Here is a 26949-nt window from a genome sequence, read left to right as displayed (position 1 = left end):
GAAGTCAGGATGGTGGAGCAGAGTCACCAAATCTTGAAAGCTCACAGGTCAGGGTGAAAGTTGACATTCTGTATAGTAGATAATGAAACTAAGTCTGTTCTTTTTCAAAGAAGATAAGCATATGATGAAAAGAGAACTTTAGGATGCTAAGTCTCAGGGGATGTCCTGGAGTTGGGAGGCATTAGAATCTGGGAAACTATTGGAGGGGTCTAGTGATATTCTGGTATATTAAGAGATGACAGTCCAATATAAGGTGCTATTGGGAAGATGAAAGCATATAGATAGATTTTAAAACATCTCTAAAACTACTTCATCCTGAGCTACCTTTCCTTTCATGCTTTTCTCCCTGCCTTTTAGGACTCATTTCAAAGCTACAACCACTAAAGCTCCATAATCTCTTACCTGTACTTTCAAAATTCAGTAAGATCTCCAAATTAAAATTTTCAAATACTCATTTAGTGACAAAATCTAGATGATCTGACAAGAGGATATTCATAAGTCTTTATTTATCTACTTAGAATATTCACATAGCTCATTGCAGAAATAGTTACATGTTTGATTAAGGATTGTCGCTCACATGCAACTGGGTGCATGTTATATATGATATATGCACTCTGTTGCCTTGCTAAAAACTAAAATAAATTTTACCTTTCGAAATACATTTGTTTGGCCTTAAGGTTTTCAGATAAGGGATTGTGGCCTTATAGAATATTTCTTAGATCTCTTCATCCCCAGTACAAAGAAATAGACTACATGTGGTGAATGGAGGTAAATATATGTACATATATATATTTATATATGTGTGTGTGTATATATACGTGTACATATATATGTACACGTATATATACATATATACACATGTATATACACACACGACATATATATACACACACTATATATAGTTGCATATATATGTACACACACACACACACATATATATATAGAAAGAGAGAAAGAGAAAGACGTTGAAAAACTCATTTATTTATAATACCTCGTCTAAGGTGCCCAACTCACATTCTCACATGCTACCAAAAGGCCTCCTCCTTCTCCTCTTTCATTTTTGAGAGTGGAGACCGTGAAATCTCTTTCTCCCTCATCCCCTACCCTTCTCTAGCTCAGTGCTGACCTTCTACCTTGGAGGATCCTATACTTTAGCCTACAGGACTAAGATTACTATGGACTTATCCTCATCTGCCAATCAAATGCTCTATAGGTGCATGTGTGTAACTTAAGCCGCAGGGAAGTTTCAGACTGGATGTGTGCTAGCTCAGTGCCATCCCCAGGCCACACACAGAAATGGTGACATCTCCATCATAGATGGGTTACATGAGACTCAGATGATAGTGGGGTCCTTGGCAGAAAAGAATGTCACAGAGGAGGCTTCTGACAAGTGCTTGGAAATACTTGGGTCAATGTTACCAGACTCCTCTTCTCTCTTAGCTTACAGCCTGGATGCCTGTCACCAAATCCTTTTGAGCAGTGACCTGAGCCACCTGGTGGCAGAGGTACGAGCTCTGAGAGGGCAGCTGGAGCAGAGCATTCAGGGGAACAATTGTCTGCGACTGCAGCTGCAACAGCAGCTGGATAGCGGTGCTGGCAAAGCCAGCCTCAGCCCCTCCTCCATTAACCAGAACTTCCCGGCCAGCGCTGACTCTGGAAACAAGCAGCTGCTCCTCCAAGGGAGGAAGGAAAAGGGACTTAGAAAACCCTCGGCCAGTGGGGAGATCACCAGGATGTCTGCGGCAGAAGGTGCAATCAGCCTGGTCCATGCTCCTTAGGGTCAGGTTGAAATCAGAGATGCTCTAGTCTAGCAGCCTGAGTGAAAGCACGGGATTTAGGTCAGACCGGGCTCCAGATTTTGAGTTTACTGCTTATAGGTCGTTTGACTTGGGCAAGATGTCTAAAGTCTCAGTGGTTTAAGCCTTAGTTTCCTCATATTTAAGATGAGGATAATAACAATATATACCTTATATGATTTTGAGCATTAAATGAGATCATTTACAAGTGCTTGGCACACTAAGAATTGCTCAATAATTAGCAGCTGTATATGTTCATATCTTTTTCTTGGATTTGCTTGGTGCTTTAGTTTTAGCCAAGTGTTTTCACATATATAATTTCATCTGAAGTAAAGCAGGTTTTGCTGTCTCTGTATTTCACATAAGAAAACTTAGGTCTTGAGATATTAACAGACAAGCGAGGGTTTAGAGAAGTTATAGACAAAGCCAGGATCAGAACCAGATGTTGTGATTTTCAGTCTGTGTTCCTTCCAGCTCACTGTGCCCTGTCTCAGTATTGCCGACCTTCCCAGATTCTCTAGTCCCCCTTTCCCTCACAGGTGGGGAACTCAACTGTGTGGCAAAATGTTCCTGCCCCTAAGGAAACAGGGCTCTGGGGAAGTCCTGGATGGTGGGTGATTTATTTCGGGCGGTCATCATTCGCTTTCTCTACCCCACCCCTTGCCTGCCTTTTCAGATAGGTGTGTTTGACCAGGTCCCCCTTCTCTTCTCAATATCCCCCATCAATCTCACTTCTCCCAGTTTTCATTGAAGTGTCAGTGGTGTCCCCCTAGTCTCTTAAATCATTCAATTTCTACTTCCTCTGTCCTTTTCTCCTTTTGATACACCATTTAGTACACCATTTCCACTCACCTCCATGGCCATACCTTCAATTTTATTCAAATGAGGAACCACTTCTGTTCAGTTTCTCTAAAGCTGAGCTTTCAAACTCTCCTGCCAGCTATTTCTGGGTCATGTTAATCTTTATTTTTCTCTGGTTCTTGTAGATGCTTATTTATCTGACAGTAACCTTATATGTCAAATGAAGGTGACAATAACATGATTATGCTGTTTTAGCAATTCAATAAAAAAACACACGTGGGCTGCCAAGCAAACCACCTGACCACCAGGAACTGCTCAGCTTACATTAGTTGGACACCTTGCCCTCCTCTGGACTGCCCTGATGGTTGTGGTGTTCAGTTATGTCTCCAACTCTTCCTTCTAACCAGGCCTTCCCCTCTCACTGGCTTCCCACACAGCAGCCAAGACTCAGCCCCACTGGTGTAGTCCCTGCCCGTCTTTCTCTAGCACCCCCGGGTCCTGAGCTGGAAAGCAGGCACTGGGCCACACTTGCCTGAACAGGACCTTTTCTACCTTCTTTGTGATATTTTCCAATTCCTCCACCATAGGGTTGCTTTTTAGTCTCCAGCAAGACAATGTTAACCCACCAAGCCCTCTCTCTCCGTTCTTCTCATACAAGTCAATTTTTTTCAGTATTACCTCATCAGAATGATGACTAGAATGTTGAGTTTAGTCCCCCATGAATCCATTCATTCCTTCATTCCTTGATTCTAGATTTTAATATGTACTATGTATATTTATACATATTACATTTAGTTACAGGGCATCTTATTAGATACTCAAGACTCGGTTTATAAAAATATACCTAATAATTTTTCAAACTAGAGGTTACTTTCTCATGGAACACCCCTCAGTTAAAGGAATACCTTTTTGTTCTGAAGAATGGACACACTCTGAACTCAGTGACTCATGGGCTTTTGCTTTTGCTTGTGGGGTATGGATAATTCTGTAAGAGGAGAGTCCTGCCACCTTAGGTCTCAGTGGGGACAGCTAGGTGTGCATGTGCTTCACGTGCAGTGTGTTCCAGGGCTCCTGAAAACTGTGGTTGCCTTTACCCCCTAGATTCAGCTGTGTCCCCTCCAGTCTGGGATGTTGGTATGAATTCCCCAGCTCTGGTCTTCCCCAACTCTGCTTCCTCTACTCCTGGCTCAGAAACGGCCATAATCAACAGAGCAAATGGTAAATATGGCAACTAAAGGGCCCAGGGACTGATGATGGAAAGAGATTAATGCAAACAACCTTTTCTTGTCTGTAAACATATTATCTGTATTTAGAGAGTTTTCTCTGCATGCCCCAAAGCCTTTAGCCCTACTCCCTGCACTTTCTTGGCTGCCTTTCTTGCCATTGTTCATCCTCCTGTAGTTTTCCTACTGCTGTTCTTGCTTCATTGCACCATAATCTCTCCATTCTTGAAAATGTTCTCTGTATCCAGCTTGATTTCCTTGTCTGTGTCTTCTCTACCCAGAAGCTTATTATTTATTATGATTCATCCTGTTTCATTTGCCAAGGAAAAAATTGTCTCTTGGCAAATTTATCATTAAGAGATAATGTAAGAAAGATTATAAAAATATAGAAGCCAGAAGATCTCTATGGACTTTGCCCCACCCTTGCAAATTCCAAGGCTTCCTTTCTTGTTCCCAGCCTCGTCCTTTTCTTGTTCCCTGCCCCTTTTTTAGTTGGAGCAAACTGAGGATATCATTATGAATAACAGAAGATTCTGTTGTGTTGTCATTTTCTTTTTTAGGCTTGGGTTTGGATACTTCTCCAGTATTGAAGACCCCTCGCAAGCTGGAGGGTGATGCTACTGATGGCTACTTTGCCAATAAGCATGGCCGCCATGTCATTGGCCACATTGATGACTACAGTGCCCTAAGACAGCAGATTGCAGAGGGCAAGCTGCTGGTCAAAAAGATAGTGTCTCTTGTGAGATCAGCGTGCAGCTTCCCTGGCCTTGAAGCCCAAGGCACAGGAGTAATCACACCTGAAGCTTTAGGTGCACTCTTTCCTTGTGCCCTTTCTTCCTTTGATGTTAACTCCTTCTCCCACCATTTTTGTTTTTTTGTTTTTTTTCCATGCTTTGCATCTCTCAACAGCTGAGGCTTCCTCTTCCATGCATAGCAGCCAGGCCCTTTCTTCTCTATCTCCTATTTTCACTGTGAGTTCTGCTCTGTTCCATATATAGCTGACTGGATATTTCCCCTCAGCCCCACAGAAACACGTGGCATTGCCTAGCAGCCTTTGGTAGCTTATTATCTACCATAGTCTTGCAGGCACATGACCATCTGTGGGCAGAGTCAACTCAATGGGATGGACAGAAACTGAAGGATTTGCAGGTGTATGGCCCCCACATGTGGAAGGGGTGAGAAGCCTGACAGCCACGGCATTTCCTTGTGCAGACTGCATACAGGGAGGGAAGGTAGTCAGCAAAGCTTCTCAGAGCACCTTTCCAGTGAGAGAGACCAGGCACCAGTGGCTGTGCTGTCTGAGCTGTTGGAGACCCATGGATGCATAGGGACAGCCCTGCCTCCACGGAGCCCCCACACTAGAGGGCAAGACACACACCCAAGTAGATAAGCACAGTACGGGGCTACAGGCACAGTATGAGAAGTCATCCTTTGTGCTGTGAGAGCGCCAATGCAAATGTGGTCATTTTTCTCAGGCAAGGAAGGTAACAGGTTCATAGAGGACATAGCAAGTGGGGTGAGTTTTGAAAGCCTTATGGGTTCTGCAGGTGGAGGAAGGCATTCCTGGTAAAGGGAGCAGCACCTTAGTTCTGAGAGCTGCAAATGGTTGTGCAAGGGCTTCACAGGTTCAAGCAGGCCCATGTTCTGTGCCTCACTCACAAAGGAAGCTTGAGCCCATGCAGGGGGAAGAAAGTAATCTCTCCGCTCCTGTCGTGTTACCTTTCCCCAGGTGCTAGGCAGCAAAGGCATTCATGAGCTTCGGAGCAGCACCAGTGCCCTGCACCATGCCCTAGAGGAGTCGGCTTCCCTCCTCACCATGTTCTGGAGAGTGGCCCTGCCAAGCACCCACATCCCTGTGCTGCCTGGCAAAGTGGTAAGATGCCAGTGTCCTTTCTTGGTTCAAACCCAGTTCTCCTGCCCTCCAATACTGTTCTGTCTCCTCAATGTCACAGCTTTTCCAGAAAATCAGGAGCCACATAGTGAATTGGGATAGACACGAACTTAGAGGAGTGTCCCTGGAGGGACATCTCTGACCCTTGGTGGCTGCTTTCATTGCAGCTCTAAATACATCCCATTCCCCACCAGCCCCCTGACCCCTGGATAAGAAATCAAAGAAGAAGAGGAAGGAGTGTGGAGAAGGCGGAGACATCATAATCCTGGCAATCCATAAATGTTCAGTTTCTTTACCTCTCTGAAGTTTGGATGAGCTGAAATTCAGTTAAAGCTTCAGCACCCGTCTCCCACCCCACAGGTCCCGTGGTCAAATGATCACAGAATGCCCCATGAGACTGAGCCTTTTTAGCCACTGCCTGGAATCCCAACATACAACTTAAGCTGGCATCGCTGGACCAGGCCTGGGGAAAGTCAGCCTCCCCTCAGGATCTGCTCAGAGCTCAGGCTAACTGTGATTGGCAGACCCTTGTGTAGGCAGGTTTCAGGATCCCCTCCCCAGGGATTCTACTTCCAGGTCAATGTCACCAATACCTTTTGGATCCAACTATGCTAATTCCAGGGAAAGGGTGTTGTGCCATCTTCATGTTGGCACAAATATTTACAAACTTGCAAACTTGCCTGAGTCCAGATCTCTCTCCCCAGCATAACACTTCTGAACTCTCAATCTTACCTGTGAAGGGAGAGTGACAGAACTGATATCAGGACTAAAGCAAGGTCCTCTTCAGAGTTGGGAGTTTGATACCAGCCTGAGGCAAGGTTCTCTTAAGCTACAGGTGTGTAGGCCTGTGCTAGTCTGCATGGGGAATTCCAGAGTCTCATTATTCTTGCCTAATGGCCTCATCCTAAACTGTCCTGAGCTGGAGGTATTCGAGGCTGTGAAGGAGGAAATCCAGTTCAGGAGGGTTGAGAAGATTGTAGAATCCTTCTTTGAACTGGAAAGAGCCACAAAGCACAGGGTGCTTTAGGCCTTCTGCCTGGTCAGTAAGAGTCTGTTCCTCTTATCCAGGGAGAATCAACAGAAAGGGAACTTCTGGAACTGAGAACCAAAGTATCCAAACAGGAGCGGCTCCTTCAGAGCACAGCTGAGCATCTGAAGACTGCCAGCCAACAGAAGGAGAGCATGGAGCAATTCATCGTCAGCCAGCGTAGGTTCCCTGAGAGGGAATGGGGGAAGAAACAGGCAGTCTTCCCAATGCCGCACTTGTGCTGCTGATGAGCAGTGACCAGGTGGGCTTGGAGATGTTGGGAGTGGAGACTGATTTGATGTCCCCAAACCTCCTGTGCCACGAGCAATTGTGGATGCAAAGGGAGGGGAGGACGGGGTGGATAGGAGACTCCAAACTGAATAGCTAGAAAGAAATAAATGCTTTAGAATTCTCACGCTAAGCAAATAGGGTTAATTTCTGCTGGTGATTTCTACTCCGTGGTGCTCTTTTGTTGTTTCGGTAGCCAGAACACACGATGTTTTAAAGAAGGCAAGGACTAACTTAGAGGTAAGGAAACTACTGCACCAGTCAGAGGCACCAAGCCTGTCCCCCACCCATCACCATCTGTTAGCAGATCTTGTAGGCGATGCTTGGCCTGCTTTGGCCTTCCAGGAGAAGATTTTCAGTCCACTTGCAAGATCACAAGTCCTCAGTGAGCTTCCTGATAGTTTCTGTTCCCATCACCCTCCCACCCCGTCAGCTCCTGCCCCTGTATCTTGGTTCACTCTCACATTGTCCTCATCTCTCCTTTTTGCTCCAATTTTTCTTCTTTGATGTCAGGTCAGGAGACTGGAGAAATGCAATTCAGCTCACTCTGGAAGTCATTAGACATTCAGGAGTCTGCCTCTGAATGAGCTTTTGGTAGAGGGATCTTGAGGCCAGTTATGTGTTCTTCTCTTCATGAAAAAGTAAAAGCAATTTGCAACCTAATAAACTGATTTCACTGCACACTCCTGGGTTAAGAACAGCAATTTGATTTTGCTGTATCTTTAAGTAACACGACAAAAGAGATCTGTTGGGTCTCATTGGTCTAAAAGAGAATTTGTTAAATAACAACTGAACCTTCACGGGAAAAGTATTACATATGTACCAGACATTATCTACATTTACTTAAAACACTAAGTGTTAATCATTCCCTAGGAAGTGCTTTGAAGAAAAACTTGAGGTATATGAAGTGGTTAAAAATCAGAAACTAAACCTTTTAACGTGAACTTCAAAGCTTTGCCATAAGCAATTGAGCATATTCCTAGAAATGTTTCTGAACCATAACCTGAGACAATGTTGATCTCCATAGTGTGAAAATGACTTGGGCCAGTTTAACTTGCTCTTTTTTTTTTATTTTTTCACTAATTCCCTTTTATTTTTCTCTGATAATTCTTCTCTTTCCTGAGCCTCTTTAGAGCAGCACTTACAGGATTGCCTCTGTAAAGCCTTATTCCTGTCCCAGAAAAGGTAACCCAAAAATCTCTAGTATCCACTGGCTTTCTCCAGTGTGGAAGCTTTCCCCTCCACCTCCCATAGATCACTGGAAAGAACCTGAGGCCTCGGTTCTAATCTCTGGCTTATCACTAACTGCTGTGTGGCTTTGGCTTGTCCCTTAGTCTCTGTGAGACTGCTGCACCCTCATCTGTCAAAGATGGAACTGGACTTAGTTGAGCTCTGAGGTCCCTGTGGACTTGGGCCCTCCACACCCTCATTATGGTGACTGGACATAAACTTAACAGAGGACTTCCCTGCAGAATGTCCTCTTCTTCCTACAACAGGCTATTTCTATATGTGCATGTTTCATGCTAAGCATTTCTTTCTTGGGTGGAGATGGCAAAGGCCTCTTTCTGCTGAGAAAAAGTGATTTGGAGAGTCACCTGGCCCCTAAAGAGGGAGTGGTAGGATACAGCCACACAGTGTGCAGTGAATTGGAGCAGGGATCTCAGCACACAGGGAGGTGGGAGGCTCCCCCTAACCTCGGGCACCTGTTGCTCCTCCAGACTGCAGCGCATGCTCTTAGCTCATCCTCTTAACTGGCTCTCACCATGCTCCTGGCTTTGGTCACCATGTAGCTCTCACTCCTGCTTCAGGTAGCCATCAGTAGGGCCTGGCGATATACACTGATTTGGTTTGTTTTATGTTTGTCTGCAGGTGAAATCCCTAAGGGCTCTGCTGTGTACTCCAGCCTTGTGACCCTTGCCTTCCAGGAACCATGCAAGAAGCGCAGCCACCAGAAGTCCTTAAAACAGCAGGAAAGGTTGGCCTGTCCCCCTTTTGTGCAGCTACCTATCTGCTGAGGAGCATCTGGGCCTCATTCCTCCAAGTCCACTGGAGGGTCCAGAAGAGGGAGTCAGAGATGTATCCTGGTGGAGCTGGGAAAAAGGCAGAAAGCCTTTCTGACAGCTATGGAATACCATTAGCCAAGGTCCACTTGGCCCAGCACTAAGCAAAAGATGTGTAGTTTGCGTAGAAGGTTTTGTGATACTGCCTCTCAACAGCCCCAGCAGCTTGGGAACTAGCAAGAGCACATTTCTTGCCTCATCAGCTGTCCTGAGATGGAAAACTCAGTGGATATAGGACCCTGATTCCGATGAATGGGGCACGTGGTCCCAATGCTGGAGCTCCTCTGTCAGGTCCTAAAAGCACACTACTGAGCAGCGGTGCCCTGCCGGACACTGCTGGCGGGGGCTCAGTGAGCACTACTCACAGATCCACACCTGACCCTGTTGGGTCGAGTCAGGCTGAGTTTTGGTCTGCACTGTAGCACCTGCGTTCTTTGAGTTCACATCATGAATGTGGTGACTTCCCAGATACCATCTCAGGCTTAACCTAGCACATCCTATTTCTTTTCTTCTATGATATCCAAATTGGACTGACCTCACTTCAAAGATGCTGTCCCATTTTGTCATCCTATCTTACCTTGGGGAAATTGGAGACTGATGGCCAGACCAACTCTGTTGAAATTCTTGCATAGAGCAAACCTGTGCTCATTTTTAAGTGGCATGGGAGAGGCCCCCAGCCTTGGTAAAGCCTAGTCTGTGTCTTCACAGTGCTGGTAGAATGTGTTTGTGTGTATAAATGTATGATATAGATTTATATATGTTGCTATCGCCATATATTGAAGGCCAACATAACTGGTGGACAGGGTGGGTGACAGAAAATGAAAGTCTTTGGTGATTATTAAAGCAAAATGTGTATAAAGAAATAAATAGTTTTTCTTTCACTGCTTTGTTTCCCATTTCTGCACCAATCCCTTGACAGTATAAAGAACTGGAAAGAGAAAATGGGAAAGACAAACTGTGTTTAAGAAGCACATAGTCTAATGCTTGAACTCTAACTTTAAAAGATTAAGGTTTTCCTTCTTTGTCATTTTGTAAGAATCCCCAGTCTGAAAATATGAAAGAATGGTTCTTAAACTTAGTGTACCTTAGAAGCAACTGTGGAGATTATAGGAGCTACCTCCTGGTCTCCAATCCCAGGAGATTTAGTTGGTGTGAGCCCTAGAATCTGCATTTTTTTAATATAAGCACCCCAGGTGATTCCATTACATGTGGGCTGCAGATCACAGTTTAAAAAAGCAGTGTTCTATAACATTGAATCAAAACTAAAACTACATTTAAGAACCTTGAATCAAAAAGTATGTCATTCCATAAACATTGATGTAAAAATTTTAAAATATTCCTTGGGAAAAGTTCTTAGCTACATGTTTTTGATCCCCAAGATTAAAATAAAGCTATCACTTCACAATTATGTACTAGAAACATTTAAAAAATAAAAACAGGTAGAAGGTGGAGTAAGATGGTAGAATAGAATTCTCCAGCAATGGTCTCTCTGAAGGAACATCAAATTGAGCAACTATCTATGTAAGAAAACACTTTCACAAGGGCTAACCAGGTGAGAGATCATAGCACCTGGTTTTAACATGCTAACAAGAAAAGATGCATTGAAGAAGGGAGGAAGGACAGTCTTGCATTGCCTATGACACCTCTCCCCCAACCACAGGAAATGCATCGCCGAGAGAGAATCTAGTGGCTTGGGGACAAGGGGGAAAGTGTGGGACTTTATGAAACTTAGTACCTGTCTTGCCATAGTGACACACGGCACTGGACAGAACCCCACAGCACTTGATTCCAGGCTGGTGCCCACAAAAGAAGCATTTAGACCCACCCTGGGCCACAAGGGAATCAGCTGCCCCAGCAGGAAGAACCCAGCAAAGTTCTGGCTGGCTTTATCACTGGAGATTTCTTGGGCTTCAAATAAATTTCAGTGGCAGGCAGGCTGTAGTGACCGCAGTCCTTGGGCAAGCCCTGATGCTGCATAGGTCTGGAAGACCCTGGACTTGAGGTGTGAGCCAGTATGACGGCAGCAGCTGCAGCAGCTATGGGGAATGCCTGTATCACCCCTCCCCACACTTCAGGCAGTGCAGCCTGAAGAAAGATTCCTTTTGCTTGGGGGAAAGAAAGGGAAGTAAGCTAGGGGCTTTACCTGGGAATGCAGAGAACAATCCCTGATCTTCCCCAAGTCCACAGGGCTGGGGACCTAGGAATCTGTAAGAATTGCATTGTACCTGGGCCTAGGGTGCCCTGTAGTACAAAACTGGCTGCAGTGATTCACTGGCTTAGGGAACTCATCAGCCCACTTTGAATTCCTGGAAGGTCCTCTGAAGGACAGGTACAAACAAGACCTGACTGCAAACGCTGGAATAAATACCTTATCCTTCAATGCCCAGATACTGACAAACATCGACAGTATCAATAACATTGAAGTCAATATGACCTCAGCAAATGGACCAAGTAAGGCACCCAGTGATCAACCCTGGAGAGATGGAGATGTGTAACCTCTCAGGGAATTCAGAATAGCTATTTTGAGAAAGCTCAATGAACTTCAAGAAAACACAGAAACAATTCAGAAATATATCAGAAATTTAACAAGATTACTGAAGTAAGAGAAAAAAATCAAATCCTGGAGCTGGAAAATGCATTAGTGGGTCTCAGTAGACTTGATCAAGCAGAAGAAAGAATTAGTGAGCATGCAAACAAGCTATTTGAAAATACAGTCAGAGGAGAAAAAGAAGAATGAGAAGGAACACAGAATGCTTAAGAGATCTAGAAGAGGGCCTCAAAAGAGAAAATCAAAGATTTATTGGCCTTAAAGAGGGGATTGAGAAGGAGCAAAGAACAGAACGCTTATTCAAAGAAATGATCTTTTTTTTTTAATACTTTAAGTTCTAGGGTATATGTGCACAACGTGCAGGTTTGTTACATAGGTATGCATGTGCCATGTTGGTTTGCTGCACCCATCAACTCATCATTTACATTAGGTATTTCTCCTAACGCTATCCCTCCCCCAGCCCCCAACCCCACAAGAGGGGGTTGTTCCCCTCCCTGTGTCCATGTGTTCTCATTGGTCAACTCCCACTTAAGAGTGAGAACATGCGGAGTTTGGTTTTCTGACCTTGTGATATTTTGCTGAGAATGATGGTTTCCACCTTCATCCATGTCCCTGCAAAGGACATGAACTCATCCCTCTTTATGGCTGCATAGTATTCCTTGGTGTATATGTGCCACATTTTCTTTATCTAGTCTATTATTGATGGACATTTGGATTGGTTCCAAGTCTTTGCTATTGTGAATAGTGCCACAATAAACATGGCTGTGCATGTGTCTTTATAGTAGAATGATTTATAATCCTTTGGGTATATACCCAGTAATGAGATTGCTGGGTCAAATGGTATTTCTAGTTCTAGATCCTTGAGAAATCACCACACTGTCTTCCACAATGGTTGAACTAATTTATACTCCCACCAACAGTGTAAAACCATTCCTATTTCTCCACATCCTCTCCAGCATCTGTTGTTTCCTGACTTTTTAATGATCGCCATTCTAACTGGTGTGAGTGGTATCTCATTGTGGTTTTGATTTGCATTTCTCTGATGACCAATGATATTGAGCGTTTTTTTCATGTCTGTTGGCTGCATAAATGTCTTCTTTTGAGAAGTGTCTGTTCATATCCTTTGCCCACTTTTTGATGGAGTTGTTTTTTTCTTGTAAATTTGTTTAAGTTATTTGTAGATTCTGGATATTTGCCCTTTGTCAGGTGGATACATTGCAAAAATTTTCTCCCATTCCTTAGGTTCCCTGTTCACTACGATGAGAGTTTCTTTTGCTGTGCAGAAGTTCTTTAGTTTAATTAGATCCCATTTGTCAATTTTGGCTTTTGTTGCCATTGCTTTTGGTGTTTTAATCTTGAAGTCTTTGCCCATGCCTGTGTCCTGAATGGTATTGCCTAGGTTTTCTTCTAGGGTTTTTATGGTGTTACGTCTTACATTTAAGTCTTTAATCCATCTTGAGTTAATTTTTGTGTAAGGTGTAAGGAATGGATCCAGTTTCAGCTTTCTACATATGGCTAGCCAGTTTTCCCAGCACCATTTATTAAATAGGGAATCCTTTCCCCATTTCTTGTTTTTGTCAGGTTTGTCAAAGATCCGATGGTTTTATATGTGTGGTGTTATTTCTGAGGGCTCTGTTCTGTTCTGTTGGTCTGTATCTCTGTTTTGGTACTGGTACCATGCTGTTTTGGTTACTGTAGCCTTGTAGTATAGTTTGAAGTCAGGTAGCGTGATGCCTCCAGCTTTCTTCTTTTTGCTTAGGATTGTCTTGGCTATGCGGGCTATTTTTGGTTCTATATGAAGTTTAAAGTAGTTTATTCCAATTTTGTGAAGAAAGTCAGTGGTAGCTTGATGGGGATACCATTGAATCTATAAATTACCTTGGGTAGTATGGCCATTTTCACGAGATACTTCCTATCCATGAGCATGGAATGTTTTTCCATTTGTTTGTGTCCTCTTTTATTTCATTGAGCAGTGGTTTGTAGTTCTCCTTGAAGAGGTCCTTCACATCCTCTGTAAGTTGGATTCCTAGATATTTTATTCTCTTTGTAGTAATTGTGAATGGGAGTTCACTCATGATTTGGCTCTCTGTTTGTCTGTTCTTGGTGTATAGGAATGCTCGTAATTTTTGCACATTGATTTTGTATCCTGAGATTTTGCTGAAGTTGCTTATCAGCTTAAGGAGATTTGGGGCTGAGACAATGGGGTTTTCTAAATATACAATCATGTCATCTGCAAACAGGGACAATTTGACTTCCTCTTTTCCTAATTGAATACCCTTTATTTCTTTCTCTTGCCTGATTGGCCTGGCTAGAACTTCCAATACTATGTTGAATAGGAGTGGTGAGAGAGGGCATCATTGTCTTGTGCCAGTTTTCAAAGGGAATGCCCATTCAGTGTGATATTGGCTTGGGTTTGTCATAAATAGCTCATTATTTTGTGATACATTCAATCAATACCTAATTTATTGAGAGTTTTTAGCATGAAAGGCTGTTGAATTTTGCCAAAGGCCTTTTCTGCATCTGTTGAGATAATCGTGGTTTTTGTTGTTGGTTCTGTTTATGTGATGGATTGCATTTATTGATTTGTGTATGTTGAACCAGCCTTGGATCCTAGGGATGAAGCTGACTTGATCATGGGGGATAAACTTTTGGATGTGCTGCTGGATTCGGTTTGCCAGTATTTTACTGAGGATTTTCGCGTCAATGTTCATTAGGGATATTGGCCTAAAATTATCTTTTTTTGTTGTATCTCTGCCAGGCTTTGGTATCAGGATGATGCTGGCCTCATAAAATGAGCTAGGGAGGATTCCCTCTTTTTCTATTGATTGGAATAATTTCAGAAGGAATGGTACCAGCTCCTCTTCATACCTCTGGTAGAATTTGGCTGTGAATCTGTCTAGTCCTGGAAGTTTTTTGCTTGGTAGGCTATTATTGCCTCAATTTCAGAACCTGTTATTGGTCTATTCCAGGATTTGAGTTCTTCCTGGTTTAGTCTCGGGAGGCTGTATGTATCCAGGAATTTATCCATTTCTTCTAGATTTTCTAGTTTTATTTGTGTAGAGGTGTTTATAGTATTCTCTGATGGTAGTTTGTATTTCTGTGGGATTGGTAGTGATATCCCCATTTTCATTTTTTATTGCATCTGTTTGATTCTTCTCTCTTTTCTTCTTTATAAGTCTTGCTAGCAGTCTATCTATTTTGTTGATTTTTTTCAAAAAACCAGCTCCTGGATTCACTGATTTTTTTGAAGGGGTTTTTGTGTCTCTATCTCCTTCAGTTTTGCTCTGATCTGAGTTATTTCTTGTCTTCTGCTAGCTTTTGAATCTGTTTGCTCTTGCTTCTTTAGTTCCTTTAATTGTGATGTTAGGGTATCAATTTTAGATCTTTCCTGCTTTCTCTTCTGGGCATTTAGTGCTATAAATTTGCCTCTACACACTGCTTTAAATGTGTCCCAGAGATTCTGGTATGTTGTGTCTTTCTTCTCATTGGTTCAAAAGAACATCTTTATTTCTGCTTTCATTTCATTATTTACCCAGTAGTCATTTAGGAGCAGGTTGTTCAGTTTCCATGTAGCTGTGCAGTTTTGAGTGAGTTTCTTAATCCTGAGTTCTAATTTGATTGCACTGTGGTCTGAGAGACAGTTTGTTGTGATTTCTATTCTTTTACATTTGCTGAGGAGTGTTTTACTTCCAAATATGTGGTCAAATTTAGAATAAGTGTGATGTGGTGCTGAGAAGAATGTATATTCTGTTGATTTGGGGTGGAGAGTTCTGTAGATGTCTTTTAGGTCCGCTTGGTCCAGAGCTGAGTTCAAGTCCGAATATCCTTGTTAAGTTTCTGTCTCGTTGATCTGTCTAATATTGACAGTGGGATGTTAAAGTCTCCCATTATGATTGTGTGGGAGTCTAAGTCTCTTTTTAGGTCTCTCAGGACTTGCTTTATGAATCAGGGTGCTCCTGTATTGGGTGCATATTTATTTAGGATAGTTAGCTCTTCTTGTTGAATTGATCCCTTTACCATTATGTAATGGCCTTCTCTGTCTCTTTTGATCTTTGTTGGTTTAAAATCTATTTTATCAGAGACCGGGATTGCAATCCCTGCTTTTTTTTTGCTTTCCATTTGCTTAGTAGATCTTCCTCCATCCCTTTATTTTGAGCCTATGTGTGTCTCTGCACGTGAAATGGGTCTCCTGAATACAGCATACTGTTGCGTCTTGACTCTTTATGCAATTTGCCAGTCTGTGTCTTTTAATTGGGGCATTTAGCCCATTTACATTTAAGGTTAATATTGTTATGTGTGAATTTGATCCTGTCATTATGATACTAGCTGGTTATTTCGCACGTTAATTGATGCAGTTTCTTCATAGCGTAGAAGGTCTTTACAATTTGGCATGTTTTTGCAGTGGCTGGTACCGGTTGTTCCTTTCCATGTTTAGTGCTTCCTTCAGGACCTCTTGTAAGGCAGGCCTGGTGGTGACAAAATCTCAGCATTTGCTTGTCTGTAAAGGATTTTATTTCTCCTTCACTTATGAAGCTTAGTTTGGCTGGACATGAAATTCTGGGTTGAAAATTCTTTTCTTTAAGAATGTTGAATATTGGTCCCCACTCTCTTCTGGCTTGTAGGGTTTCTGCTGAGAGATCCACTGTTAGTCTGATGGGCTTCCCTTTGTGGGTAACCCGACCTTTCTGTCTGGCTGCCCTTAACATTTTTTCCTTCATTTCAACCTTGGTGAATCTGACAATTATGTGTCTTGGAGTTGCTCTTCTCGAGGAGTATCTTTGTGGCATTCTCTGTCTTTCCTGAATTTGAGTGTTGGCCTGCCCTGCTAGATTGGGGAAGTTCTCCTGGATAATATCCTGAAGAGTGTTTTCTAACTTGGTTCTATTCTACCCGTCACTTTCAGGTACACCAATGAAATGTAGATTTGGTCTTTTCACATAGTCCCACATCTCTTGGAGGCTTTGTTCATTTCTTTTTAAGCTTTTTTCTCTAATCTTGTCTTCTCACTATTTCATTAATTTGATCTTTGATCACTGATATCCTTTATTCTGCTTGATTGAATTGGCTATTGAATCTTGTTTATGCTTCACGAGGTTCTCATACTGTGGTTTTCAGCTCCTTCAGGTCACTTAAGCTCTTCTCTACACTGTTTATTCTAGTTAGCCATTCATCTAACCTTTTTTCAAGGTTTTCAGCTTCCTTGTGATGGGTTAGAACATGCTCCTTTAGCCCGGAGAAGTTTGTTATTACTGACCTTCTGAAGCCTGCTTCTGTCACCTCATCAAACTAATTCTCCATCCAGTTTTGTTCCCTTGCTGGTGAGGAGTTGTGTTCCTTTGGAGGAGAAGAGGCGTTCTGGTTTTTGGAATTTTCAGTCTTTCTGCTCTGGTTTCTCCCCATCTTTGTGGTTTTATGTACTACTTTGGTCTTTGATGTTGGTGACCTACAGATGGGGTTTTAGTGTGGATGTCCTTTTTGTTGATGTTGATGCTATTCCTTTCTGTTTGTTAATCCTTCTAATCAGGAAGGCTTCTCAGCTGCAGGTCTGTTGGAGTTTGCTGGAGGTCCACTCCAGACCCTGTTTGCCTGGGTATCACCAGCAGAGGCTGCAGAATAGCAAATATTTCTGCCTGATCCTTCCTCTGGAAGCTTTGTCCCAGAGGGGCACCCACCTGTATGAGGTGTCCGTCAGCCCCTACTGGGAGGTGTCTCCCAGTTAGGCTACATGGTGGTCAGAGACCCACTTGAGGAGGCTGTCTGTCCATTATCAGAGCTCAAATGCCTTGCTGGGAGAACTACTGCTGTCTTTAGGGCTGTCAGGCAGGGAGTTGAAGTCTGCAGAAGCTGTCTGCTGCCTTTTATTCAGATATGCCCTGCCCCCAGAGGTGGAATCTAGAGGCAGTAGGCCTTGCTGAGCTGCAGTGGGCCCCGCCCAGTTCGAGCTTCCCTACCACTTTGTTTACACTGTGACCACAGAACCACCTACTCAAGCTTCAGCAGTGGCAGAACCTCCTCCCCCTGCCATGCTCCAGTGTCCCAGGTTGATCTCAGACTGCTGTGCTAGCAGCAGGCAAGTCTCCATGGGCATGGAACCTGCTAAGGCAGGCACAAGAGGGAATCTCCTGGTCTGTCGGTTGCAAAGACAGTGGAAAAAAGCACAGTATTTGGGCAGGAGTGTACTGCTCCTCCAGGTACAGTCACTCACAGCTTCCCTTGGCTAGGAAAAAGAAATCCCCCAACCCCTTGCACTTCCCAGGTGAGGCAACACCCCACCCTGCTTTGGCTCATCCTCCGTGGGCTGCACCCACTGTCCAACGAGTCCCAGTGAGATGAACCAGGTACCTCAGTTGGAAATGCAGAAATCACCTGTCTTCTGTGTCTATCTCACTGGAAGCTGTAGACCGGAGCTGTTCCTATTCAGCCATCTTGGAAGCAACCCTCTTTTGTTTTTTGTATTTTGGTAGAGACAGGGTTTCACCATATTGCCCAGGCTGGTTTCAAACTCCTGAGGTCAAGCCATTCTATGAAACAAACTTATATTTATTTTATCTGAGTTCCTTCCTCAGGAAAGGACTCTCAGGCCTCTCAAAAAGCATCAGAGACCTGAAACTCAGCCAATCACAGCATCCAGACAATGAGATGCCAGTCCCCTCACTCATCACGAGTGCTTCCTCACCCCTCCCTAGTTCCTCTTTTCCCACACACAGTTACGTTTCTTCTGCGCTATATAAACCCCTAACTTTAGTCAATCAGGGAGACAGATTTGAGACTCATCTCCCGTCTACTCAGCTGCAGCACCCGATTAAAGCCTTCTTCCTCAGCAATACTCAATGTCTCAATGATTGGCTTTCTGTGTGCTGAGAACACTGAAGCCCTGGGGTTTTGGTAAAAATACATGTACACTTTTAAAAACCGCAATTAATGGGTTGTGGTATATTGAGAAATTGGAATGGCATCAACTTGGCCAATTCTGAGAAAACACACTGTGCTTAAGTGTCAGGGCCCTGCCTCCTGACCTCAACAGTTTATGGTTGATTTTGAGGCACAGCAGGGGAGTATGGCCTGGTTTGAGTGTTTTATAGAAATGTAAAACATGGCTGATTACTTTTTATTTTAAATCCAACAAATCTCCATTTCTGGTGAGAAAATCTTGCCAAAACCAACCAAACAAATGCATAGAAGTATATGAAGAAGAAAATGAAAGATTCACTGCCTCCCAATCCCACTTGCTTGGTGTCAGCCATTATTTATTACATGGAGGAAGGGGGCAAGGCACCCAGGAAGTCCCAAGTCCTGTTCTCACAGTCATCTGGCCTCCCTGGGCAAAGGGAAAAGAGGAAAGGCAAAAAGAATATAACACTACTGTTTGCAGAAATTTCCCCTTGATACAGGAAACTCTGGTAAACTGAGAGAGTATGTTTTCCATGAGGGAGGCCTCAAGGGCTCTTCTCTGGCCCTAAGCCCAAACTGGATTTTGCCTCATTTTCTGAGGTGCAAATGAAATGATAAAAGTTGATTAAAGGAGAGGGCAGAGAGAAAGAGGATGACTCCTCTCTTGCAGGTCCACCTTCCTTGGTGTTGCTTGAGGGATCAGAAGAAATGCCTTAACATAGGTGTGTGGGAACTACGGCTGCTAAGTATGAACTCAGTTACCTCCAGTTATAAGCTAGTGTGAGGTTCCATGGTGTAATGGTGAGCACTTTGGACTCTGAATACAGTGATCAGAGTTCAAGTCTCACTGGGACCTTTCTGTATAATTCCAGTGAGGTTCCTCTCTATTGCTCCATAAGCAGAATGGGGGAAATTGCCCCAATCATGGTCACAGACCCTTCATGCCACTGGCTGTGTGCAATTGGAGTCCCAGACCCAGCGACCAGCAAGACCCCTCCCCTCTCAGGGTGACCCTGGGCCTCCAGGTCACAGGTCTCCACTAAAAAGGCTGCCTCCCCTCAATCCTAGACCCCGAGTTTTCTTTTGTTCACGTCATTGGGCCATTGCCCTGTGTCTCTTTGGAAGAAATGACCTATATGAAAAACTTTACTTCCAGGATTCCCTAATTCATTCATCCCCTAGGACAGTGCAGTTTGTCATCTCCTGATCTTGGGTCCAGTACTAATGCGTGCGTTTCGTCTTGTTTTCATGGGATCCCCTCCAACCAGCTACCAGTGGATTCCTGTCCTTGGGGTCTCTGTGGATGGTAACTAGATGCTGCTCTTGTCCCAAATCCTGACACCTCCCTCCAGGGAATTGCCTCCCTTAGCCTCTTAAATCAACCAATATTTAGATTTGAGCCTGGAATCCCAGCATCTGTGGAGAGCAGAGGTTCCTGATCCCTGGCCAGCCTCCCGCAGTGAAGGGGAGAGGAGCAGAGCAGCTGGGAGGGGCAAGTCCAGGGCCCTGGGCAACCCCCTTCTTCCTGCCCAGACTCTGCTCCAAAGAGAAGTTGCCTTAGGACCAGATCAGATGGAAACTCTTGTTCTTTTCTCATCAGCAGAAAAATTTAGGCAAGAGCTCTGGAGGACCTTCCTAGCTCATAAAAATGCTGTGGTCAAGTCTCTCCAGTTTTGGAAATGTCCAAGGTTACCAAGTGTTTTGAGGGCTCACTTTGGAGCCTCTGAAAAGGAGGGGTCAGGGCCCATGGAAGGTACCTGAGGGATGCAGGGGAGAGAGGGGAAAGAGCAGACAGGAGGAGAGAAGGAGGGAGGGGGAGAAAGGGTGTGTGAGGGCCAGGAGCCAGGATTCACCCTGACAGTTCAGTGACTGCTCCCTGACCCCAAGGTTCCCACTGTGGCACATTCCAGCAGGTGGTTTCCATCTCTTATTGATGTCCTGAGAACTTGGCTCTACAGAACGGTCCCACTCTATTTGTCTGGCATGAGTCCTGCAAAGTTTCTTGTCATCTTTTGGGGGATAAGATGGGGGTATATAGGTTTGCAAGTGACTAGGAGCTAAGTCAGGACCTTGTGAAGCCACTCAGAGTTAACTGTCAGGTAGCCTCCTTTCCCCCTTCCCTTGCAGGATGATTGCCTGCAAGACAGGGCCTGGAGGAGGCCAGGGAACCCAAGGCCACAGAAATGCCCAGGGATGAGTCCCGGCTGGAGATGCCTTGGCTGAGCTGACTGTGCACTTCCAGGGCTCACAGGGGTCTGTCCAGGAGACTGAGCAAGGGGACCAGGGAGGTTATGCAGAAGGCTTCTGCACAGCAAGGCAGACATTCTTCTTGGAGCCCCCAACCCAAATCAGGTCTTCCACCTCCTCTTCCTAAAGACCCTTTACTGCTGTCATTCTTTTACTAGAACTACAAGTTTATAGGACATAGATTTCAGTGCCCTCATATGGCCAACCATCTTTAGCTGCCAATGCCCAAGGTAACCTCCCTCCCTACCAAGACCTGACTCAGGACCTTTCCTTAAGGAGATGTCCTGTTCTTTCTTTCCCACCAGAACTGCCCTGGCCCAGACCCCATTTCTGTCTGGTGACCAGGACAGTCCCCTCACCAGTCTCCCAGGATGGGGAGGGCAGATCCTCCTCAGCTCCCTGCCCCTGAGAGACCCCAACCGTCTTGTGTGGCTCCGGCCCACAGAGTGATATCCATGGCCCATATCTCTCAAAACTCTCCCCTCCCACTCTGAATCCACCCTCTACTGCATGCTCCCCTCACAGAACAGACTAATTTTTGTGTGTGCGTCCTTGTTTTGCCTACCTGTACCCCAGACGGACTTTTCTGTCTTAGAACTACCTGTCCCTCTTTGGACAGTGTCTTCCTGGTACTACACATGAAGATGTCCAGCTCTCCCCTGCTCAAGGAGAGAGTGCCTGACCTGAGCTGGGCCCATCAGATCCAGTACTTACCTGGAATAGGAAAAAGATGGGGAGAGTGACCAAAGATTACAAAAATCTCTGAAGCTTATCTACTTGAGAGAGAGTCCCTGAAGATACTGGCCTCTCATTCCTGCTATGTATATCCAATGTGACTGAACTCTGAATAAAATATACAAGTTATAACAATGTAGCAATTGACCCAGCAAACGAGGACACAAACGTGTTGGAGGGTAAGGTGGTGAGAGGCGTGTTTGGGGGTGGTGGTGATGAGCAAGTATGTGAAGGAGAGGTAGTGCCTAAGCTTGAAAATCAAAAAGTAATAATATCTATTTAGACATAAGGAGATAAATAACGAAATAATTGCTTCTATGTGATGAAACTCTGGGAGTACACAAGGGGACTGCTATTTTACTAAACAAATTTTCAAGTATATATAACTTCGATAAAGTATCCAAATAAAAAATTCCTTTCCCATATATGTATGTGTGTATATATATAATTATATACACATACATATTTGCAATCATTGTATTTTGAAGATAAATTTTTATACAGTCATTTTAATCACTCTTTTCATTCAAGGATTTGAGTTTGATGTCTTGCATACAATGTGATCCCACTGTATGACTACACAAATGTTGGCAAAAGTGAGTTCAGAGGAAATGGTAGGCAAGTACTTCCCAGTTTTGGCCAGAACATGGAGAAAAAAAGAATTCTCAAAAAATGTTAAAAGTATGACATGTTATATTTTCTTTTCACAGTAATTTAGACAGAAATTAGCAAAATCAAACATGTATAAATACTTTGGTCTGACAATTCCATCTCCAGGTGTCTACGGAGAAATAGACAAGAGATGCACGACAGATACATGTGTCAGTCTGGTCCCTGCAGTTGTATTTGTAATAATACACATTGGAGCAACTTCATGGCCATCGGTTAGAGAATATTTGAGGAATGATCCTTTCATATCAAGAAGGACATTTCAAAGATCAAAACCTGATGGAAATGCTGGAGACCATGGTGCTGATAGGAGCTCATGCGTGTTGACCAATTACTACGTGACAGGCATTGGCTCCACGCTTTTCCTGCACTGCTCATTTAAACACTGGACAACCTAAGTGTTCTGATTTAGCCCATCGGACAGATAGAAATGGAGGCACAGAAGATTAATGTGTTTAACTTCAAACCCTGGCAGATTAGGTTTTTCATCCAGAGCCTGTGGCTTCACCATAGATGTGATTCACGTTCTGTCATTCTCCACTTTAGGAATTTCCAGTATTCCAAATACGAGAAGCTGAGAAAACAAACAACAAACTCAAAACCCTAAAAACCAGGATACGGAAGGGTAGATGTTTGTTGGGTGTGGATTTAAAATGGACTTTTTTTGCCCCAAGCAACAAAGAGGCACCTTAGAAAATAGACAAGAGACAAGAGGAAGAGAAGCTTTAAGAGATATTTGGTCCAAGGAAGAGACTCTTCAGATGGAAGGTCACATCAGCTAGAAACATTAATATGAATGGATGGGCTCAAACCACTGACTTTTCAGTCAACATCCGACAGCACTAACCCAGTGTTCCAGAGACACTGCTTGTTAAACAGTGAAAGCTGTTGCTCAATTGTGTCATCCATAATTGTCAAATATTGCCATTTAGTAGCACAAGGAAGTATTCTCCGTTGCCAAGCTAGAGTACCCATAACTCTTCTGTTTTGTTGAACATTCTTCCCCACCACAAACCCTCTTTAGAAGACTGGGGGCTCCTAAAACATTGAGGCTGAGAGTCCTGTCCTTGTGCATGTTTGGGCATTGACCCAGGGCCAAGTCAGTGGGAGACTCCTCCACGCCTACGCCAGGTCCCCAGGTGACAACTGCAGTCTCTGGATCTGAGGTCATCCACTTTCCCATTCCTAGCTCACCTCACCCATTGTGAAGCCTGGTTACTATTGCCAGAGACCCGAGTGGGCAGATGCCCGCACCAAAGACAGAACCTGCCATGTGCCCACTTGCTGATTCCTCCATCGTTCTAGACAAAGGCATCATAAGCCAGGGACCTTGGGTTTGCTCACAAGACAGCCCCTCACTAGTAGGCATTAGTTCATTATGTATATGTATATGTAGCCCTCAGGTTGTATTCCTTAAACATATATAGTTTAAGGATATGTATTATATATATATATATATATATATATGTAATTCCTTAAATATATAATTTTAATACAATTTTTTTTTTTTTTGAGACAGAGTCTCACTCTGTCTCCCAGACTGGAGTGCAGTGGCACTATCTTGGCTCACTGCAAGCTCCACCTCCCAGGTTCACACCATTCTCCTGCCTCAGCCTCCCAAGTACCTGGGACTACAGGCGCCCGCCACCACGCCCGGCTAATTCTTTTTTGTATTTTTAGTAGAAATGGGGTTTCACCATGTTAGCCAGGATGGTCTCGATCTACTGACCTCATGATCCGCCCACCTCGGCCTCCCAAACTGCTAGGATTACAGGCGTGGACCACCGCGCCTGGCCAAAACAAAGTTTTTAAAAGATTCCTTTAATAAACATTTACAATAACATCAAGAAATATAAACGACATAGCAAACATGTGAAAGCCAGCCAGGCTCTCAATGGCATCAAGAAATATAAACTACATAGAAAAGATGTGAAAGCCAGCCAGGCTTGGCTTCAAATCCCACCAATTTGGAAGGCTGTGGCAGGAGGGTTGCTTCATCTCAGAAGCTTGAAACTAGCCTAGGCAACATAGTGAGCTCTCATCTCTACTGAAAATCAGAAAAATTATCCGGGTGTGGTGGTGTGAGCCTGTAGTCCCAGGAATCAGTGGATGAGGCCCTAGGATGTCATAGGCCTGAGAATTCCATGCTGCAGTGAGCTGTGATTGTGCCACTGTACTCCAGCCTGGGTGAAAGAGTGAGATCCTGTGCAGAAACAAAAGAAGAAAAAAAGAGATGTGAAAGCCTATATATTGAAGACTACCAAGTACTGCTTAGAGCAGTTAAAGACTTTTGGAATAGAAAATGTTCCTTCTTGCATTTCAAGATTGCTTTTGTTTTGGGGGGACACACTATTTTTTAGGAATATGAAGTTCTTCTTAGGCATTCCTGTAAAAAAGGCCACTTTTTGATACGATTGTATTGAATCTGTGGGTTGCTTTGAGTTGCATTTTTATCTTAACCATGTTACAACTTCCAACCCATGGACACAAGATGTCTGTCCATTGATTTAGGTCTTCCTGAATCTCCTCAAGCAATGTTCTGTAGTTGTCTGTGTACAAGTACTGCAACTTCTTGAACACGTTTATTCCCAGGCATATTATTCTTACAAGTGCTATTATAAATGAAATCATTGTGTCAATTTTCTTCTCAGATTGTTCATTGCTAACATAACTGATTGTTTGCTGAAAGTTTGCTGAATTTGCTTATTAACTCTAGTAGTGTGTGTATGTGAGTGTGTGTGTGTGTGTGTGTGTGTGTCTGGCCTCTGTGTGCATGTATGTGTGTTTGCATCTGTAGGTATTATTTGGGATTTTCTATGCATAGGATCACACCATCTGCAAATTGAGATCATTTTGTTTTCTGTTCAAAAATACTTTTTCTCATGTTTATTTTTAAAAGATAATTTGGCCTGGTGTAGAATTGTAGGTGACAGTTTTTCTTTTTTTAAGTACTTTATTGCAAACTTCTTGTTTGTATGAGAAATCTTATGCCATCCTTATATTTAGTGCTCTGTATGTAACATGTTCTTTCCCTTTTTATTCCCTTTAGGATTTCCTTTTTATCACTGGTTTTGATGGATTTGATTAAGGCGTTCCTTGATGAAGTTTTCTTCATGTTTCTTGTTCTTAGAATAATCATATTTCTGTAATATTTGAAGTTTATGTTTTCCATGGAGCTTCTAAATCTTTCATCCAGTATGTTTTAAATATCTTTGTCTCTCTTCTCCACTACCTGCCCTTCAGGGATTCCATTTAGCCCTGTACTGGGGGATTTAAAGTTTTGATGCCGATGGTCTTTTTATGTTTTCAAGTCTTTTGTTACTGTGTGTTTCATTTATGTTAGTTTCAACTTCTATTCCTTCTAGTTCAATAATCTTCTCTTCTGCAATGTTTAATCAACTGCCTTCTTCCATTTCAGACTGTAAATCAGAGTTCTTATCTACAGAATTTGATATTTAAAAAATCTTCAACCTCCCCATTTAATTAAAATACAATTATACTAGCTGCTCTAATGTCCTTTTCTTCTATTTCCAACATGTCTGTCAATTTCAACTAGATTATTAGATTCTTCATTATGTGTCATGTTTTCCTGCTTCTTTGGCTGCTTGATATTCTTTTATTTTTATTTATTTTTTTGGGGGGGTGGGGGATGGAGTTTTGCTGCCATTGCCCAGCTTGGAGTGCAATGGTGTGATCTCAGCTCACTGCAACCTCCACCTCCCAGGTACACAAGCGATTCTCCTGTCTCAGCCTCCCAAGTAGCTCAGATTACAGGCATGCACCATCATGCCTGGCTAATTTTTTTGTATTTAGTAGAGATGGGGTTTCACCATGCTAGTCAGGCTGGTCGTGAACTCCTGACCTCAGGTGATCCATCTGGCTGCTTGATATTCTAAGATTTGATGCTGGAACTTTGGTGTCAATGCTCAGAAGTGCCCAAAGACACCACTCAACCTCAGTGTCTATGCACACCCAAGCTTTTGCAGCAGGACAGGTAGAGCAGAGATGAGTGTGCTACAACATGCTGGTAGAGGGTACCCCAATTCTGCTTGGGGATTTCCTATTCCTCATGGAAAAATGTGTCTTAATTTTTCCCATAAGAACCACCCTACTTCATGCCCTGTCTCTCTGTCCAAACAAACACCAGGACAGTCCTCTCACCAGTCTCAAACACCCAATGGATTGACAAAGGTGCAAATATGATTCAATGAAGAAGGCATTCTCTTGTCAAAAAATTGTGTAGAAACAACTGGACATGCATATCCCCAAAGGAAAAAAATTCACCTGAACCTCAATACTAACTCAAAAACTAACTCAAAATGGATTATGCAACTAAATATAAACTATAAAACTAGAAAAAGTATAGCAGAAAATATAAGACAAAATCTTCATGACACAGAGTTAGGCAAAGTGTTCTTTATTATCAATAAACACAAACCATTAAAGAAAACATTGATAAATTCGACTTCATAAAAATTAAAAGTTTTTGCTCCACAGTATTAAGAGAACAAATATAAGCTGCAGTTTGGGAGAAAAACAGTGGAAATCACCAATATGACAAAGGGCATGTGTGATAGTTACTTGTACTTGTCACTGTGACCGAGCACCAGGGTGCCAGGACATTTGGCCAAACATGATTCTGGTTGTGTTCCAGAGAGTCTTTCAGATACGATTAACATTGGGATGGGCAGACTAAGTGAAGCAGATTGCCCTCCTTAATAGGGGTGGGCCTCATGCAATCAATCAAGGGCCAGGAGAGAATTAAGAGGCCTA

At 43.4% G+C, this 26949-nt stretch overlaps 2 protein-coding genes across 4 annotated transcripts in view; both read left to right on the top strand.

The window, feature by feature from the left end:
• Nucleotides 1-9953, top strand: part of LOC109025744 (myomegalin-like) — a 66506-nt gene extending 56553 nt beyond the window's left edge. Inside the window, exons 9-14 of one of the 3 annotated variants that reach the window (XM_063701537.1) lie at nt 1441-1749; nt 3699-3815; nt 4381-4607; nt 5550-5693; nt 6780-6918; nt 8896-9953. In XM_063701537.1, coding sequence (XP_063557607.1) covers nt 1441-1749; nt 3699-3815; nt 4381-4607; nt 5550-5693; nt 6780-6918; nt 8896-9041 — 1082 coding nt within the window. In that variant the 3' untranslated portion in view covers nt 9042-9953. The other 2 variants (XM_063701518.1, XM_063701499.1) reach the window with 2 other exon arrangements.
• Nucleotides 1-26949, top strand: part of GSTM2 (glutathione S-transferase mu 2) — a 1178915-nt gene that overhangs the window by 389975 nt on the left and 761991 nt on the right. The window lies entirely within an intron of this gene.

Source organism: Gorilla gorilla, chromosome 1, assembly GCF_029281585.2.
Source record: "Gorilla gorilla gorilla isolate KB3781 chromosome 1, NHGRI_mGorGor1-v2.1_pri, whole genome shotgun sequence".
Taxonomy (NCBI): domain Eukaryota; kingdom Metazoa; phylum Chordata; class Mammalia; order Primates; family Hominidae; genus Gorilla; species Gorilla gorilla.
This window is presented reverse-complemented; position numbering and strand designations above follow the sequence as displayed.